The sequence below is a fragment of the Hippocampus zosterae genome, chromosome 5 (genome assembly GCF_025434085.1).
Source record: "Hippocampus zosterae strain Florida chromosome 5, ASM2543408v3, whole genome shotgun sequence".
NCBI classification, from domain to species: domain Eukaryota; kingdom Metazoa; phylum Chordata; class Actinopteri; order Syngnathiformes; family Syngnathidae; genus Hippocampus; species Hippocampus zosterae.
The window spans coordinates 5,512,333-5,531,480 of record NC_067455.1 but is presented as its reverse complement, the minus strand read 5'-3'; the positions used below and the strand labels follow the sequence as shown (position 1 = coordinate 5,531,480).

Genomic DNA, 19,148 nt, shown 5'->3' with positions numbered 1-19,148 from the left:
GAGCCGGCCTGGGCAGCACACAGGCGCATTCCTCGAGGAACGCGCGCCGCTCGCCAGCCAAGCCGAGGGACTAAAACCCGCACGGGCGTAGGACAAGCTTCGCTTGGTTGTTTTGTTTTCGGCGTTGTGGTGCTGCACACGTCTGCCAGCCTTGCCGTCCTTCTACTTTGGCCCGTCCGAAGGATGAGCCACCTCGGCGGACGGTCCGCCTGCCGCCCCCCGCAGGGGGAGCTCAGCCGAATCCCGCGAGGAGGCGCTGTGGAAGGCGGCAACGGAGGGCCAAACGCAGCAGCCGCGCCTCCTCCTCCTCGTTGTCGTCCTGTTCTTCTAACGTCTGTATTTGTTTCTCTCCCCGAATGCTGATGAGAGAGATGCGTGCACATAATGAACAGTGGCCTACTTAGAAAGAAGGAAAAAGCGAAAAAAGAGGAGCCGCTCTAGTCGCGGAGACACTTTTGGGGGTCACCTTTTTCGGAGGCTGGCTGGGAATGCACTTCCTTGTCCTGTCCCGTCATGTCCACTTGCACCACTTTGTCAAAATCCTTTCATAAATCTTTCCCATAGAACAGAAAAAAAAACTTGTACGGCGCTTGTTGTTCTCCGATTGAACTCTCGCAGTCCTCTCTTGTCTTGTCTGTGGAAGGAGATTATATTGCGCTACTCGCAGCCACAGAATAATTGCAATCATCCAGATTGACTTTTTTTTTTTGGGGTGTGTGCCTTGGAAGTGGTAGCTGGAGAGTTTTGATTTTGTGGCGGAATGCACGTTGACCTTTTTTGACACCGGATTTGTCAACCGATCACGTGTTGGACACGCTCGTTGGAATATCAACGCAAACTTTGGAATTACTGCCAACAGTGGAACAAGGCAGTCAAGGCATCAAAACAAACACCACCAGATTTGTAGGTAAGATTATTTTCACCATGCGATTGGCTGGCAACCGATTCAGGGTGTCCCCCGCCTACTGCCCGAAGACAGCTGGGATAGGCTCCAGCACCCCCTGCGACTCTAGTGAGGATCAAGCGGCTCGGAAGATGAATGAATGAATGAATTATTTTCACCATTCAGTTTCAATATTACTGTTTTACTACTGTCGAAAAATGTTGCGTTTTTCTTTTTTTTTTTTTAAACTTTTTTTTTCAACTTTTATTTTCCGCGGGTAGGCGTTAAAGAGAGTCAAATTCAGAGATGTACTGATCAAAAGATCTCTGGAGCGAGTGACCCTTGCATCACTTTGGATTTTGAACTCAGCACAGCTTTTGAGTTGTGAATACAGGCTAGCAACGTCAATTCTGTGGGAGAGGAATGCCGCCGTTTTGGAACTCGCACGCATTGAGTAACCTCACACACAGAGTTGGCATTGTGGTAAGTTGTAGAAAGTGTGGCATAGCGATGAACGGCACATATCTTCAAAAGCTACCTTGACTATGCGGTACTGAGAGGTGACCTTCATTGAATGGAGAAAAGTTTTTTTTTTTTAACTTGTCCGACATCACCTCTAGCCGCTCGTGTTCCCGGTGGGGAGCCGGCGTTTGCTCCAAAATTAGAGCTGCTGTAGGTACTGCATTGCATTGCTGCCCGGAGAACGCGTTTGTCCTCAGGCGCTCCAGGCAGGGACAACAGCCGGCTCAAAACACAACACGTCCGGTGAATCACAGAAAACAAAAACAACACGAGTGGAATATACATCAACTTACAACATGGAATGACCTTCTGAACATTTTTTTTTAATCCGCCGTAAAAAAGATCAGAGGTGCATCAGTTTGTCTGAAATCAAGTAATAGTGCCATCTACTGTTGTGTAAGTGCAATTACATTTATTATTATTATTATTTTATATTTATTATTATTATTATTATTATTATTATTCATTCATTCATTCATTCATCTTCCGAACCGCTTGATCCTCACTAGGGTCGCGGGGGGTGCTGGAGCCTATCCCAGCTGGCTCCGGGCAGTAGGCAGGGGACACCCTGAATCGGTTGCTAGCCAATTGTAGGGCACACAGAAACGAACAACCATTCGCACTCACACTCACACCTAGGGACAATTTAGAGTGGTCAATCAGCCTGCCACGCATGTTTTTGGAATGTGGGAGGAAACCGGAGCACCCGGAGAAAACCCACGCAGGCCCGGGGAGAACATGCAAACTCCACACAGGGAGGCCGGAGCTGGAATCGAACCCGGTACCTCTGCACTGTGAAGCCGACGTGCGAAACACTGGACTACCGGGCCGCCTTGTTATTATTATTATTGTACCAAAAAAATTTTTTTCCCAGGTCTCACGTGGTCCCCCTTCCTATTATTACCCAACCCCACCGCCCCGGTTGGTTCGGTGGAGTATGGTCCTGGTAAGGTTTGCTGAAGTTTTGGTTCGGGTAGTTTGGTACGGTTACAGTTAGCAAAACTTGCCTTTGCCCGGCGGACGCCCTTCCAAACTCAATTTAGCTCAAGGATTCGGTTTGCGTATGTGTGTGTGCGTGTGTGTGTGTGTGTGTGTGTGTAATCCATTTGGCGCAACCTGCACTCTGCTACTTGTGACCTATTTTTTGTTTTTTTTTTGTTTGCATGATTAATTGGGAGAACCAAAGTGTCGCAACGACTGCCTTTGCAAATCACTCGGGCTACTTTTCCGCCGGCGTTTGCCTCAGTCCACCGTTTTTTTTTTTTCAGCTTTAATGACTTTTTCCCCCACAGCTGACCTGTTAAAAGTCCTTCAATTCATCGAAAGTTGACGGGAGCATCTTTTGTAGGCTTATAGTGCGGCGGCAGCAGTAGCAGCTGCACCGTGCGATTGATATCTGCGGATGCGACTGCGCTCCAATCGGCAGTTGAGTATTTTTCAAGTAGGGCGTGTTCTATCACAACAACCGCAAATCAGGGGAGGAAAAAAAATGGCCCGATTGCCTCCACGCTGTTAGGAGACCCGCTAAGTGTGCAGCCTCCAGCTCTCACGTAAGATGAGATTGCAGTCAATGACTTTTCTTTATGTTTAGGCCTTGCTACAGTTAAATTTGGATGTGTTAGGTTTCATTTTGGTTCGAAGACGGGTTTCGTTAGGTTTGGCTGGGGATGTGTGAGGCTTGGCTTGGATATATTAGGTTTTTTTCCCCAAGATGGCGCCCGAGTAGGCAGCCTTCGGCAAGTGTTCTTCAAGAGCCTTGCTATTTTGTTCGTTTTTTGTTGTTTTTGTCTTTTTGTTTGTTTGGTTTGTTGTTTCATGGTGCGGACCTGATATGGACTGTTTTCAGCGTTTTTTGGCCACAACAAAGGAGAAGTATCTGTGCTTGGTGTTGCGCCTTCTCGGCAGCACGCCTGTACCAGCACAGATTTTGATTGGGAGGAATGTCGGCGCCATTGACTGTCGGTGCTGGACAGACCTGGGGCGCTCGTGTTTTTTGCGCCTGTAATGGGCAGCATTTTTCACAACCCCGTTTTGTTCAGTGGCTATGTCGGCGCTGTTGGACAGTCGGCGTTGGTGCGGCTGGATGGATCGCTGCTGAAGTTGAGGGTGAGGAGAGAGGAGCGTTGGCGAAGATCGCCGATACGTATTTGGAACCGTGAGTCGCCACTTGGAATTGAAGTGGATTTCCATGGGACAGGAGAAGTGAACCAATCATTTTTTTCATCAATGGATGCTACAGCTTCTTGTTGACTTTTGAAGCTTGTAGCTGACATGTGCACATTTTGAGCATGACGTCTCTGATCCGCTGGTTAAAGGAAACTTTGATTCTCTCGTCTTTCATCTCAAACTGCTTCAAACAACAAAGCGTGTGATGGAAAAGTGGTTAGAACTGCATGACTGTCCGTGTTTTATGTTCTGTGTTGTGTTTATTATTTTACTTTATGTTAACTGTTTTGTTAAGCGCTTTGTTACAGCTGCCGCTGTTGTGAATGCGCTATAGAAATCAGCATGTATTGTATTGTATTGTATTTCTAATGTTTGGTGAAGTAACGTTATGTTAACAGTTGCATTGGTCGTCCATCCATCCATTTTCACAAGGGTCCTCACAAGGGTCGTGCGAGGTGCTGGAGCCCATCCCAGCCATCTTCGGGCTTTATGCGGGTGTGGGTGGGGGTACAGCCTGAATCGATTGCCAGCCAATCGCAGGGCACACAGAAACGAACAACCATCCGCGCTCACACTCACACCGCGGGACAATTTAGAGTGTTCAGTCAGCCTCCAATGCGTGTTTTTGGAATGTGGGAGGAAACTAAAGTACCCGGAGAAAACCCACGCAGGTATGTTAGGTGAGGTTTGGATGGGTGAGAGTTTCACTTGGGCGGAGGTTAGATTTGGGTTTGTCACGTTGTGCCCGAAGCGATGGAATTATTGCTTCGTGCACAACAAAATAACTGAAAGGTGAATCCCCCGAAATAGCAGACACAAAAGAGATTTTGTCAGAGAACAAAAGGAGTCTTTAATGACGAACACAAAATACCCGACAGGGAGAATAACAAAAAACGCCGGTCAAAATAAGGACCAGGGATAGAATAAAGGGAACAACAGAAAACGCCTGCCCAAAACAAATGGCAAGGAAGGTCTGATTAGACGATTATATAAATTTTGTACGTAATAGGAATAATGGCGCGTAATAACAGCCACAAAGCTAAGAGGCAACAAATAATCCAAATAGTAATTTGAGCGAGAGAATATTGGCGCGGCGTGGAATTCTCCGGCACTGAGTAGACTGCCAGAGCGTTCAAATAAAGGCTGAGCAATTACTGCCAAATGGGTGACAGGTGTGTAAACGGCGGGCAGAAAGCCCGCCCCCTGCTGGCAAACACGGGACGTGACAGGTTTGGTCTATTGTAAATTTGTTCGGGTCAGGATTTGGATACATTTGGTGAGTGTTAAGGTTAGTAGTTAGTTAGGTTAGTAGTTAGTAGTTAGTTGACCACAACTAAGACAAAAATAAATAACAATCACTGAGCGTTTGGACGGCATTAAGCCACCCACCAGCTCTCCAGCCTTCATCTTTGCGTACCAGACTGAATTTTGTCTGGTTTTTGTTCTCGCCCTACCTGACACCACTGCCGTCTTTCGTCCCGGTTCCTCCTACGCAACCAAAGCAGATCTTTAGCTTAGCAGCCCGAAACAAACATCCACTCCACTTTTTTTTCCTCCCGCGTCTCCCTCCCACTCAACGTAAGCGCGTCCCTCCCCCGGCTCCCTCGAAGGGTTTGAGCCGGAAGCCGTTGGCCTCCCACACGTTTCCCTCTTCAGCCGTCCCCGGCTCTCGCTTGGCAGAGCAATTTGCATAAACACCCAAGCGTGGCGGTTTTCGCACGTTTTCCGCAGCGTTTGAACGCAGCGTCCGGGCCGCTTGCGCCGTGATGCCGCCTTCAAGACGCCGGGAAAGGATGGAAATATCCCAACTGGGAGCCTCTCGACTCTTGCCTCCAAGACGCCACGGCCAAATGGGATCAAACGACAGGGGCTCGTGTCTTCTCGGTGTGTTACGGAACTTCAGACGCCATCTTTGTTGAATGTGGCGAGCCGTTTCCGCCATCTTTGTAGCAGCTAGCATCTACTAGCATCTACTTTGCTAGCACAAAGTACGGCATTTTTATGGAACGTGTTGTGGACGCGTCTGCCAACTTCATGGACCGTGTTGTCCGCCATCTTTGTGGGGTTTGTTCTTGCCTATCCAACATGTCAGCCATCTTGGATGAATATTTTCAGAGAAAGTTTCCACTATCTTTGTGGAGTGCGTTGCAGCCTACCCACCATGTTTGTGGAGTGTGCTGCAACAGTCCCACATCTCTGTGAAATCATGTCTGCCATCTTTGCTAAATGTATTAAGCCGCACCTGTTATGTTTGTGGAATTTGTTGAGCCGTGTCTGCCATCTTTGTTGGGTTTGTTGCCGCACAAGCGCCATTTTTGTTAACTTTGGTGAGGGAAGGTTCTGACATCTTTGTGGAAGCCGTTTCCCCCGACCTCTGCCGTCTCAGTGGAGTGTTTTGCAGTCACGTTTATTAGCCATCTTTATTAATTAAGCGAGTCGAGCCGTGTCTGCCGCATAACTGTCCACCGTTTTTGTGGTCATTTCCATCATGTTTTTGTGCCGCGTCCACAATATTTGCGCACTGTGCTGCTGATGATTTTTGTGAAGTGTGTTGCCGCCACCATCAAAAAAACACAAAAAAAGGTCATTCAGTTGGCAGAAGTATGTAGTGCGACCACAGACAGCCTGACAGAATGCAAGATTACATTGGAACTTTATGAAGCAACAACAAAAAAAAAAACACACATTTAACTTTTGCTCAGTGGGCAGAGAATATAAATTATAGCGATGCATAAACGTCAGTCGCCGGATATACATGAAAACGCTTTTGAGTGATTCTCCTCTCCGAGAAACACCAAATCAAGTTCACCATCTTTGGAAGAACAACAAGGCCAGCGGGGTCTCGCGCTCTTCGCCGGCGTCAATGATTCATGGAGTCGCTAAGTCAAAGAGGCCAACTTGTCTGCTGGCTTGAATAGCAACACCCTCCTCTTACTCGTCTTCCTTCCCTCCTCGGCTTTCTCGTCAACCACCCCGGGCCAGACCGAGTCTCATCAAAGGGCCGCTTTTTCCGTTTCTGGAGGCGTTACCTTGTCTGCAAATGGCACTTATGTAATGGCGCGAACGGGTACAACAGGTAGACGGACGGGATGGAGAAGAGAACGTTTTTTTATCGTCAATGATACACGTGGATAGGCGGCTTGGAAGCAGGTTGGAGGGTAAAGTATGACTGCATATCGGCCATCTTTGTCGAGTGTCTTTTGAGCCACCGCTACACCGGCGTTGCAAGAATAGCCGCCATTTTGGTGCTGTGCGTTACAAGAATGGCCGCCATTTTGGTGCTGTGCGTTGCAAGTATGGCCGCCATTTTGGTGGTGTGCGTTGCAAGTATGGCCGCCGTTTTGGTGCTGTGCGTTGCAAGAATGACCGCCATTTTGGTGCTGTGCGTTGAAAGAACGGCCGCCATTTTGGTGCTGTGCGTTGAAAGAATGGCCGCCATTTTGGTGCTGTGCGTTGCAAGAATGGCCGCCATTTTGGTGCTGTGCGTTGAAAGAATGGCCGCCATTTTGGTGCTGTGCGTTGCAACAATGGCCGCCATTTTGGTGCTGTGCGTTGCAAGAATGGCCGCCATTTTGGTGCTGTGCGTTACAAGAATGGCCGCCATTTTGGTGCTGTGCGTTGCAAGAATGGCCGCCATTTTGGTGCTGTGCGTTGCAAGAATGACCGCCATTTTGGTGCTGTGCGTTGCAAGAATGACCGCCATTTTGGTGCTGTGCGTTACAAAAATGGCCGCCATTTTGGTGCTGTGCGTTACAAAAATTGCCGCCATTTTGGTGCTGTGCGTTGCAAGAATGACCGCCATTTTGGTGCTGTGCGTTACAAGAATGGCCGCCATTTTGGTGCTGTGCGTTGCAAGTATCCTCATTTTGGTGCTGTGCGTTGCAAGTATGGCCGCCATTTTGGTGCTGTGCGTTGCAAGTATGGCCGCCATTTTGGTGCTGTGCGTTGCAAGAATGGCCCTCATTTTGGTGCTGTGCGTTGCAAGTATGGCCGCCATTTTGGTGCTGTGCGTTGCAAGAATGACCGCCATTTTGGTGCTGTGCGTTGAAAGAATGGCCGCCATTTTGGTGCTGTGCGTTGCAAGAATGGCCGCCATTTTGGTGCTGTGCGTTGCAAGTATCCTCATTTTGGTGCTGTGCGTTGCAAGTATGGCCGCCATTTTGGTGCTGTGTGTTGCAAGTATGGCCGCCATTTTGGTGCTTTGCGTTGCAAGAATGGCCCTCATTTTGGTGCTGTGCGTTGCAAGTATGGCCGCCATTTTGGTGCTGTGCGTTGCAAGAATGACCGCCATTTTGGTGCTGTGCGTTGAAAGAATGGCCGCCATTTTGGTGCTGTGCGTTGCAAGAATGGCCGCCATTTTGGTGCTGTGCGTTGCTAAAAATAACCGCCATTTTGGTGCTGTGCGTTACAAGAATGGCCGCCATTTTGGTGCTGTGCGTTGCACGAATGACCGCCATTTTGGTGCTGTGTGTTACAAGAATGGCCGCCATTTTGGTGCTGTGCGTTGCTAAAAATAACCGCCATTTTGGTGCTGTGCGTTACAAGAATGGCCGCCATTTTGGTGCTGTGCGTTGCACGAATGACCGCCATTTTGGTGCTGTGTGTTACAAGAATGACCGCCATTTTAGTGCTGTGCGTTACAAGAATGGCCGCCATTTTGGTGCTGTGCGTTACAAGAACGGCCGCCATTTTGGTGCTGTGCGTTACAAGAACGGCCGCCATTTTGGTGCTGTGCGTTGCAAGTACGGCCGCCATTTTGGTGCTGTGCGTTGCACGAATGGCCGCCATTTTGGTGCTGTGTATTACCACGTCGAACCACATTGACCGAGTGGAATTTTTTACGGCAAGTTCGCTGTGTGTTTTTTATAAGTCAGCCATCTTTGTGGAATATTTGGTGGATTTTACACCAAACTTGTTGACGAGTGTGTCGTGTGCGTCCACCATCTTTGTGGAGTGTGTTACGACAAGTCTTTGTGGAGTCTTTTGCAGCATCTTTGCCACTTTTGTGGACGGTCTTCCACGATGCCGTCCATCATTGTAGAGTGCGTTGCGCCACCTGTGATCATACGCAGGCCACCATCTTCTTGAGGTACATTGCATTGTTGAAAACAAGCCATCCGCCTGGTATCAATCGAGTGTTGCCATGACAACCTGAGCAGAAAAGGCAACAAAATGGAGCATGTTGGCACTTTCCATGAAAGGACTACATAATGTCTCGGACTAATCTGCTCCGACTATTAAGGTGCTCATCGAGGTCAAGTAAAAAGGGGAATGCACATTCATCCACATTGTGCACGGAAGGGAGCTGGAACACTGTGTGATGTTCAAAGAGTGTTTTTTTTCAGGAGCAGGGTGAGGTGTACTTTGTGCTTGCCGAGTTCAAACGAAGGTGCGCAAGTCGCCGATCACCTGGGCTCTTCAATGATTTTCTAACCACTGGAGCAATTTTCTTCCTTTTTTTTTTTCAAAATTCCACTTCAAATAAGGCACTGTTAAAAAGGCAAAAATGTCAGCGGTAATTGGACGTGGCGGGCGGCGCGTGGGCGTGAAAGCTCGCCGTCTGTCCGGCTGGCAAGGACAATGCCGCGCTTAATAGCAGCGTTGAGTCTGAAAAGAAACACGGCGTTAATTACACACATGCAATTGCCGCTTACGGCACCGCAGTTGCCGGCCTGGGGTTTGAAAGCAGATAATTCCCACGTTTCTGCTCAGTTGGGAACTTGTTGCGCCGCAAGGACGTCTTGAGAGCCAGCTCTCGCTTTCAACTTTAATTTTCACACGGGGAACTTCAACCACCGACAATTTGGGGGATTTTTTTCCAAAGGCTGTTGATGGAATAAACCAGACGGACTGAATCATTGTCGCTTTTTTATGTTTGTTGATCTGAAATAATTCCCCGGTGTATATATATTTTTTTGTATATTCGGATTCAGCAATGACTCCAAAAATAATCAACAGATGCTGAGGCTATAAAATAATTGTCAGTTCCATTTGTTGCATTATGATGAAGCAGCAGGGGGTCACGCGACTGAGACAATTGGGGCAGCCGCATTTCAGGACCACGGACAGTGGCTCGCTTTGAGCAACTCCTACTCATTTGTGTAAAATGAATACGTAATAATATCTATTAAAAATTATTGTATTGTAAAGAGAGAGGTGAGGGGAGAATAAGATTCTCAGGGTTGGGAGGTAGTTCCCGACCAAGAGCAAAGGAATTCAAGCAGATTTTCAACCCCCCAGCCCCTCCCCAACCCCACCCCTGAATCACAAGTTCAAGAATTGTGAAGCTGCAATCAAACAGGGGGTCCTCTCTCCACCTGGAACTTGACCCGTTGAGTTGTTTGCGAGTAACTGAGCTTTTATTTTCAGTAAATACGCTGCAAGCTCACCAAATGGCTATTTCCGGTTCTTTATAACCTATCAAATGTAATGATTCGGAAAAGTGCATTTTATTTATTTTGCAAACAAATTACCGTCGTGATGGGGAGGCTTGCTCAAAAACCGTCGCGTTATTCTTTAATGGCCGATGACTTGGAAAATGATGCCGAAAAATAAAATATCATTTGCATCATCATTGAGTTGTTGACTTGAGTGTAAAGAATATTCTCTTGATGAGTAACTGGTCGGTTGGCCAGATGAAAAGAAAGGCGCGTATGTACGCCGGCGTAGGCGCAAGCACGGCCTTGTGCCAGCCTCGCACCTGCGCAGGTGCACTCCTGGACACCTTTTACTGATTCTTGGACTCCTTTTCTCTTAAGGTCACGTTTCATTGGCTCCCTTGGTGGCCTTTGACTCGTACTTTTTTGACAAAGAGCCATTGGCTGCATGTCTCGCCTGCTGCTGCCGCTGCTGTTGTTTATTTTTTTTTTAACTCTTCGGCGTGGGCCGCAGAGAATTGACACAAAAGAAATGGAGAAAGAGAAAGAGTGGCAGCTGAAAGAAAACCATTTGGACAGCTGAATGAAAATCAGCCAGGATGGATGGAAAGAGGAACGCATAGGGACTGAACATGTGTGCAGGTAGTGATCAGGGCGCACAGAAAATGGCGAAAGCAGAGTTGGACTGTTTTGGGAATCATTGATTCATTTTCAACTTCCTAAGCAGAAAAATATGATTTTTTTTATACAGTTGACTAAACAGTCCACAAAACACCCTGATGTTGTAGTCACTGCCTTTGGAATCATTGGCTCATTAACCCTTTCAGGGACAGCGGTAACCACAGTGGACAACTTGTCATGTTATCATCTTACTGGCTGCATGAAAGGGTTGAATGATGTTTTTCGCTGAAAGTCTTTAAAAAAAAATTTTATCAGCTGACAATTTAAACACCCGGCATAGGTTCAGTTGAATGCTTTTCGCATTTGAAGTGATCATGTCAAATTTTTCAACAATAATAATAATCATTGTCTCTTTAGCGGGCGGCCCGGTAGTCCAGTGGTTAGCACGTCGGCTTCACAGTGCAGAGGTACCGGGTTCGATTCCAGCTCCGGCCTCCCTGTGTGGAGTTTGCATGTTCTCCCCGGGCCTGCGTGGGTTTTCTCCGGGTGCTCCGGTTTCCTCCCACATTCCAAAAACATGCGTGGCAGGCTGATTGAACGCTCTAAATTGTCCCTTGGTGTGAGTGTGAGTACGAATGGTTGTTCGTTTCTGTGTGCCCTGCGATTGGCTGGCAACCGATTCAGGGTGTCCCCCGCCTAGTGCCCGAAGACAGCTGGGATAGGCTACAGCACCCCCCGCGACCCTCGTGAGGATCAAGCGGCTCGGAAGATGAATGAATGTCTCTTTAGCGTCTTTCAAACCATAACAATAAAAACTAAACTTGTGTCCTCAGACTGTCACATATTAAGGCCCGCCCACTTTGCTTCTACGATCACTTGAAGAAAACACAAACAAGTTGGTACAAAGTTGATAGCAGAGGGCGATTCGCTTGCAGAAAGTTGCCCTCCAGTTAGGCCCGCCAGGTTTAAATAGCGGCGCGGCTGCTCGAATGCCGTTTTGGTGAATTTGTTCAGGAAACAGGCAGACAGATTCTGAGCCTGGCGAACATGTATTACTTTGAGAAGTCGGACAAGGGTGACCATCAAAAACCTTGCACAAATCAATTCATGGAGCGTATTATTATGATGATGACGATGATGATTATTATTGTCATGATTATAGTTCGTAAAGCAACGCTGCGGGCGGGGAACTGATTTAAAAACGGCAAACTCGCTAACGTCTTCCTTGTTCCGGTGTCCCGCCAGATCACCGACCTCGGCGGAAGAGCATAGCCACGGGGAAACAGCCCAGCATGGACCTCCCCCCCAGCGCCCCCCTTCAACCCTTCCGACAATCCGTGAGTAACCCCACCACCTGTTCCCTCTCGCTGCCCCTTGCGCCCCTCCGCGCCGCCGCCCCCGACTGGGGCAGGCGGGCCGGCGGCACCCCACCGCCTCAGCCCTTCCCGCTCTCCCTTGTCGCGTCGCCCATCCTCGCTCCGCGTCAGCGGGGGCGACGCGACCCCAAGGGTGCCAAGAAGGGTGGCGGCGCGCCCCCCCTCTCCCGCTCGCTGCCCCTCTCGCCTTGCTTGTCGCTCCCCTTGCCCCGCTCGCCCTCCTCCTCCCACCCCTTCCAATACTGGGGCGGAGCCTGGAGGGCCGCCGCTTGGAGTCCTGTGGCAGGAGGAAGCCTAATTGCAACACTGCCCCCCGTGGAGGTATGTGGACACCCACCGACCCTGACGGGGATAATCGTGCTCGACTAACCGTTAATGACCTTGGTAGCGTCGCGTGAAATGTTAATGTTATGCTACCAAGCAGTCCTGTAGAAATTACTTGAAATCTACCCAACCAATATGGATTGGATCACCCGATGTCGATTCCGATGTTATCCTGAAAAAAAATCTGGTTACCCATTAATCAGCGGATTAATTTAATACTGTATATATATATGCAGTAAGCTCTGTCCAATTGTTTTTTTATTTTGTAGAGTCACACTGTTTTGTTCTATCCCTCTTTTATTTGGTTGTAACTTCACTGTCGACCACTAGATGGCAGCACACTATTTTATTTGCACAATGCAATACAAAGAAGTATTATTTCAAGCCCAGCCTAGTTTTTGCTGGATAACATTGACTCTCAATCCCCTTCAGTCCTGCTTTTTACACCTACAGAAAGCGACGGCTATAGGTTGTTTTTTTTTTAACTCACATCCCTGAGCATGATTGTTGATGTACATTGTCAGATGATAATGTACATGTATTAGTTTGAGAAAAACAGGATTTGTTTAAACGCGTTTGAGGTACTTTAAAAGTATGTTTCAAAACCTTAAAAACGATAAGTACCATAAATGAGGTCAAAACATACCTGAGTAGGGTATTTCTGTATTGCGAACAATGCCGGTGTGTGGGTCTGGAACATAAACCACGCCATAGGGTGGCGCAGGGGGTTTACTGTTTGAATTTATTTATTTTTTAAAAAAAGGTTTTAACAAGGTAAAAGATTGAGAATAGAATATTTGCCAAGAAAAACTGCAACAAGCTATCTACCCTCTCCGCTGAGCGCATTACTTCCTGTTCTGATGTGTTGACTTGGATGTGTTGCTTTACACTCTCGGGCACGCCGCTGCCCACCGCAGGCCGTATTGGCGCACTGCGCCCACCTGTGCGTTGACATCCCCTTGTGCTTTTTCCCATCGTGGATGTTTTCCTTGATGTGTGTAGAGTTTCCTGAGCAGGAGGTTGAAAGGCTCAATCAAGAGGGCCAAGAGTCAGCCCAAACTGGATCGAACCAGCAGCTTCCGACACATGATCCTGCCTCGCTTCCGCAGTGCCGACCAGGACAGGTCAGTAGTCGCCTGACCTCGTTGAACACTTAGCCGTAACTCCAACCCTTATCACCACACGATGAAATCAATCGATATGAAATCAGTGGACTTTGGACCAAGAATGTTGCACGCTGCGATTCACGAACGATGCAATTACCCCCCCCCCCCCCCACCCTCCGCTCACCTGGCTCCTTACACCTGGCAGAACACGCTTGATGCAAAGCTTCAAAGAGTCGCACTCGCACGAGTCCCTGCTGTCGCCCAGCAGCGCGGCCGAGGCGCTGGACCTCACGCTGGACGAGGATGCCGTCATCAAGCCCGTCCACTCCAGCATCCTGGGACAAGAGTACTGCTTTGAGGTGAGCCCGCCTGCTCGCCGTCCACATGGCACCGCGGGCCCCTCCGGTGCTCGCCGTCGCTATGGTAACTAACTATTTTGGATGGGGTGGGGGTTGGGGGGCGGCGCCTCAGGTGACCACGGCATCAGGAACCAAGTGTTTTGCGTGTCGCTCGGCGGCCGAGAGAGACAAATGGATTGAGAACCTGCAGAGAGCCGTCAAGCCCAACAAGGTGAGGGGGAGGCAACGAAAGACCTAACAAATCTCGCCCTGTCCCACCCCCGTTACTGTTCTTGTTTTGTGGTCCATTTCCGAGCTCCATTTCCTGTGTGCGATCTCCATTTTCCTGATAACATGGCCAAGAACGGAGCTCACAGTTTCACTCGTCTTCTGTCCTGTTCTATGGCTCTCATCACACTGTGCCTCTTTGCCAAAACTGGTTTTAGCATCACAAAAACAAAACAAAAAATGGTATGCTACGAAAAGAGTCGTGCTTGATCATTTCCCAAAAGAAAAAAAAGCCTTCTTTGATGGAAAGCGACCGCCGGAATCATTAATCAGGTGTAACCGAGCCATCCAGATGTTCTGTCCGTGGGGGGTCCTGGCTCGCACGCACACACACACACGGGCAAACATCAGTCAGATCCCAAGCAGAGCTGAGAGTCACAGCAAAGACAAACAAGCTTGAATTGTATTTGTGCCGCCTCTTAAGAAGATACATCGATGGAAATTCGATTCAACTCGCCACGTCCGCCTGTCACATGAGGTACAGCTGCTCTCAGCTCGTGACCGCATAGCGACAAGCTACTAATACTTGTCAATGTTAAAATGAGCCAAAATGAAAAAAATATATATACTGTATATTACGCAATCATTGTTAAAAAATACCACAAAACCCAAATGCTATATTTAATTATTATATTTCTCTTCTTTAGGAATGTATGTATGTAAATAAGATGTACAGTAAAAACTGAATTAGAAAAGTAAATATCTCGTCTATTGCATCTGTACAGTATTGATAAACTTTTTAGAAATTGCATTGAAAATGATTTTTTTATGGTTATATGACGATGTTCTTGTGGCCTTACGAGTGCAGTCATTAGGCGAGCAGCGTGAGCGAGCAGATGGCCGCCTCCTTTCAAACGATTAATTATTAATTCTCAATTACAGCGAAAAGCGCAAACTAATGGCCCGAGTGCGAATGACGCCGATGCCTTCGAGGGGCCGCAAACAACAACAACAACGGCATTTGTGCCTAATGGACGTGACTCGGCGCCCCGCGTGTTAAAAAATATCCCAGGGCCACCTTGTTGACATCCACGTATCTCGTGAGATTTTGTCATATATCGTGATCGCCGCGGATCTCTTTTTTTGGACTTTGAAGGATCTCAAAGTAGCTCATGAGACCTCGGTGTGTCTTGTGAGATTTTGTTATATTTCATGAGACTTCAACAATCTCGTGAGACATCGTCATATCTCGACGGCCCTTTGGCATGTCTCAGGACACTGAAATATCCTGTGAGATTTTGACATGTCGAGAGATTTTTGAAGAGGCCTCAAAATATCGCATGAGAATTTGACATATCTCCTGATGTTTTGATACGTTTCGCGACACTCCCAACATATCTTGCTACACTTCGTCGTATCTTATGGGACTTGGACATATGGTATCTCCAATATATCCGGTGAGAATATATATATATATATAAATACACACACACAGTCAAACCTCGGTTTTCAAACATCTCTGTTCTCGAACAAATCGGTTTTCGCTCAAAAATTTTGAGTTGTTTTATGCCTCGGATGACGACCGAATTTCAGTTCTCGAACAAACTGAGCGCACTTGAATGCACCATTTGACTCCTCTCGCCTTCCTGACACGAGGAAGTGACGCTTCCTCGTATAGCGTTCCATTGTGAACAGACGTGTTCAATAAAGTTTTTTTTTTTAAGAGTGTGGTTTCGCTTTTCGAACAAATCAGTTTCCGAACAGCCTTCTGGAACGGATTATGGTTGAAAACCGAGGTATGACTTTATATACAAAGACGTCAAGTGACTTTTTTTTTTAGAATTGGACATATTTCACGAGACTTCGAGCTGGCATGTGAAACTTTGATGTACCTGGCAAGACTGTGATGTACGAGTTTTTGACTTATCTCGCGTGACGTGGAAACACTATCTCGTGAGACTGTGACAAATGACACTTTAACATGTTTCGCGAGACATAATGTATATTTGTAAATCTCGGCGATATCTTGTGAGACGTCAACACTTTTTTTTTTTTTTTGTCCGAGCTGCTAAAGACGCTGACAACAACAAAAATGACACTCGAGCCTAATTGACTCAGCCCGGCGTGTTTAAAAATAGCCCGGCATGCGTTTGGAAATAGCCCAGGGTCTTTTGTGATGGAGCCGTCCATCTCCGCAATCGTGCGTCCCTTCATCTTGTGAGTCAATTCCTGTCGCTCCACCTCCGTCTCACGGCCTCGCCCGACATCATTCCTACCCCGCGTGTAGCGTGCCAACTCCCTCCCTCTTTCAGGACAACAGTCGGCGTGTGGACAACGTGCTCAAGCTGTGGATCATCGAGGCGCGGGAACTGCCCGCCAAGAAGCGATACTACTGCGAGCTGTGCCTGGACGACATGCTGTACGCGCGCACCACCAGCAAGCCGCGCACCGACACTGTCTTCTGGGGGGAACATTTTGAGTTCAACAACTTGCCCGCCGTGCGAAACCTACGCCTGCACCTCTACAAGGAGACGGACAAGAAAAGACGCAAGGTGAGACTGTGGAGAAAAAAAAAAGGCCACTTCCTGGTTTGGAGACTTTTGTGAGAAGACTCGCCTCCCTGTTTCTGTCTTGTGTTCCCCTCCAGGAAAAGAGCACCTATTTAGGCCTGGTGAGCATCCCCATCTCCAGCATCACCGGGCGTCAGTTTGTGGAGCAGTGGTACCCAGTCATCCAGCCCAGTGTCCTCACCAAAGGGGCGGGCGTAGGGGGCGGCGGCAAGATCATCAACGCCTCGCTGCGCCTCAAGTCCCGCTTCCAGACCATGAACATCTTGCCCATGGAGCTGTACAAGGAGTTTGCGGAGTACGTCACCAACAACTACCGCACGCTGTGCGCCGTTTTGGAGCCCGTACTCAGCGTCAAGAGCAAAGAGGAGGTGGCCTGTGCGCTGGTGCACATCCTGCAGAGCACTGGAAAAGCTAAGGTAACCCCCGGGGATTCCCAGGCTTCCCTCCATTTGCCGCTTTTCTATTCGGGTGGCGTCACTTCGTTGAGCTGTCTCGGGAGATATCGTCAAAGTCAGGAATCAGAATCAGAATCATCTTTATTGGCCAAGTATGTAGAACACACAAGGAATTTGTCTCCGGTATAACACGCTGCAACACAATCAAACAACAAAATCATTGAACCATTTTAGATAGATTGAGAGCCGTTACCTGTACAGTCGAGTCGAATTCACATCTGGCGAGATACGTCAGGGTCTCACGAGAAATGATGACATCTCCTAAAATAGGTTGAAATTTCATGAGATGCGTCCACTGAAGTCTCATGAGCTGTGTCAAAGTGAATGTTGGAAATCTCGGCAATAATGTCACAAAGTATGTGAAAGTCTGATGGAATGTCTCATTAGCCTGAGGAATGTATGCTTTTGCTGCGATTGACTCGGTGCGTCCAGGACTTCCTGTCGGACATGGCGATGTGTGAGGTGGACAGATTCATAGACCGGGAGCACCTTATCTTCAGAGAGAACACTCTGGCCACCAAAGCAATAGAAGAGTACCTCAAGCTCATCGGACACAAGTACCTCAAGGATGCCATCGGTTCGTATACGTCGTCAAACGTCTCCGCGCCGAGCCGCGAGCGGCCGAAACATGCGATTACGAACTTAAAATACTTTTGATAAAAAACTTTTGATAAAGCGTCTGTCCGTATAGTCCTTCTTAGGTCGAATATCAACAGCCGTTTTCTTCGTATGCTTTTAGCTAAGCGCTGTCCCTCCGTCAAACGTAAAACAGCGCCCTTTAGCCAAAATGCTAATATTAGTGCTAAGCTAACCGGGCTCGTTCCATGCCCCCAGTTGTCCCCGTGTCTGAATTTTTGCTCTGCCATCAGTCTGCTATGGTTGTTTAGCCTTTTAAGGCAGGCTTTTCACAAATTCGCCTTTGTCACTCGTCATGGAAACTCAATTTTGGAAATAGTGCCAACTTTTAATTGGAGGAGGCATTTCCTATCAGGGGCTGACAGAGAGGCAACTTGTGGGGATTTTTATTCGATTTTCCAGCAGAGTCCAGTGCTATTTTTACACGCTTCTGCCCCCGGGGGTTCACCCCAAATTGAATTAGGCGATTATCACAGCTCAGCACAGGTGGCAGATGTTTGATGGGAAGTGGAACGGAGGCGCAAAGAACACAACCAGACTAAAAGGTGCTCTTTTGTTGTTCACTCGTCGCTTTGTACGCAAACACCTTCAGTTGGCATTTGAGTTATTTAGCATATTTCCAATCATCAGCAAAATTGTGTACGATTAAACACCTCGCTTAGTTAGAGGCCGTCCTTTAAATTGACTGGCATGACTGGGACTTTTTTTTTTAAACCTCACAAATAAGGTCAAAAATGACTTAAAAATAAAATCTAAATGCCTCCCTCAAATATTCGCCCAGAGACTGAGCGAAAGAAATCCCCGCAACCACCGTTTGAGGGATTGCTGCATGCGTTGTTGAGAATTGCAGTTTCCTATGCCCAGGGGAATTCATTCGCGCCTTGTACGAATCGGAGGAAAACTGCGAGGTGGACCCCATGCGAACGCCTCCCTCCGTGCTGCCGGACCACCAGGCCAACCTGAGAATGTGCTGCGAGCTGGCCCTCTGCAAGATTGTTAATTCCCACTGGTGAGCGAACAAATAATCACATCACATGTTTCACAATTGACCGACCACCTCACAACAAAAGTGGATACCGGTACTTTTTTTGGAGGGTAGGTGGGAAAAACGTTGTCGTTAATCACATTTTAATTGTTTTGGACACTGTTTGGGTGCACTTAAGAATTTATGCCGCATAATGATATTTTGAGCACTATTGTCTCATCAATCTCTTTATCAATATCTTTGGTATATTTGGATTATTTATTTCCTTATAATTTGTTCTTCTTTTTTTCTTATTATTGTTGTTTTAACCATATATTTGTACTGTCAATTTTTTTTGTCACATTTTAAAAAAATGTTCATCTCATTTGGAATGCAGTTGTCTTTTTTTTTTGGTTACATATTCATCTGTTTCGGTCTTTTTTTTTTGGCCACATTTCAAATTTTGGAGGGGTAATATTTTTATTTGTTTCGTAACATTTCAAATTTGCCACATTGTTTTTTTTCTCAATATTGTTTGCCATAAATCTTTTTCCTCACATTTTCATTTCTTTTGTTGCATTT

General features: G+C 47.5%; 1 protein-coding gene across 7 annotated transcripts in view; it reads left to right on the top strand.

Annotated features, from left to right (window-relative positions):
* syngap1b (synaptic Ras GTPase activating protein 1b) overlaps positions 1-19,148 on the top strand; it is an 87,596-nt gene that overhangs the window by 42,059 nt on the left and 26,389 nt on the right. For 3 of the 7 annotated variants that reach the window (XM_052064946.1, XM_052064944.1, XM_052064945.1), the window contains exons 4-11: positions 11,815-11,906; positions 13,272-13,393; positions 13,581-13,734; positions 13,847-13,945; positions 16,254-16,493; positions 16,589-16,927; positions 17,399-17,543; positions 18,467-18,611. In XM_052064946.1, the coding sequence (XP_051920906.1) occupies positions 11,815-11,906; positions 13,272-13,393; positions 13,581-13,734; positions 13,847-13,945; positions 16,254-16,493; positions 16,589-16,927; positions 17,399-17,543; positions 18,467-18,611 (1,336 nt within the window). Of the gene's footprint in view, positions 1-144; positions 908-5,262; positions 5,456-11,814; positions 12,267-13,271; positions 13,394-13,580; positions 13,735-13,846; positions 13,946-16,253; positions 16,494-16,588; positions 16,928-17,398; positions 17,544-18,466; positions 18,612-19,148 lie in introns of those variants that run through there. The other 4 variants (XM_052064950.1, XM_052064949.1, XM_052064948.1 and 1 more) reach the window with 4 other exon arrangements.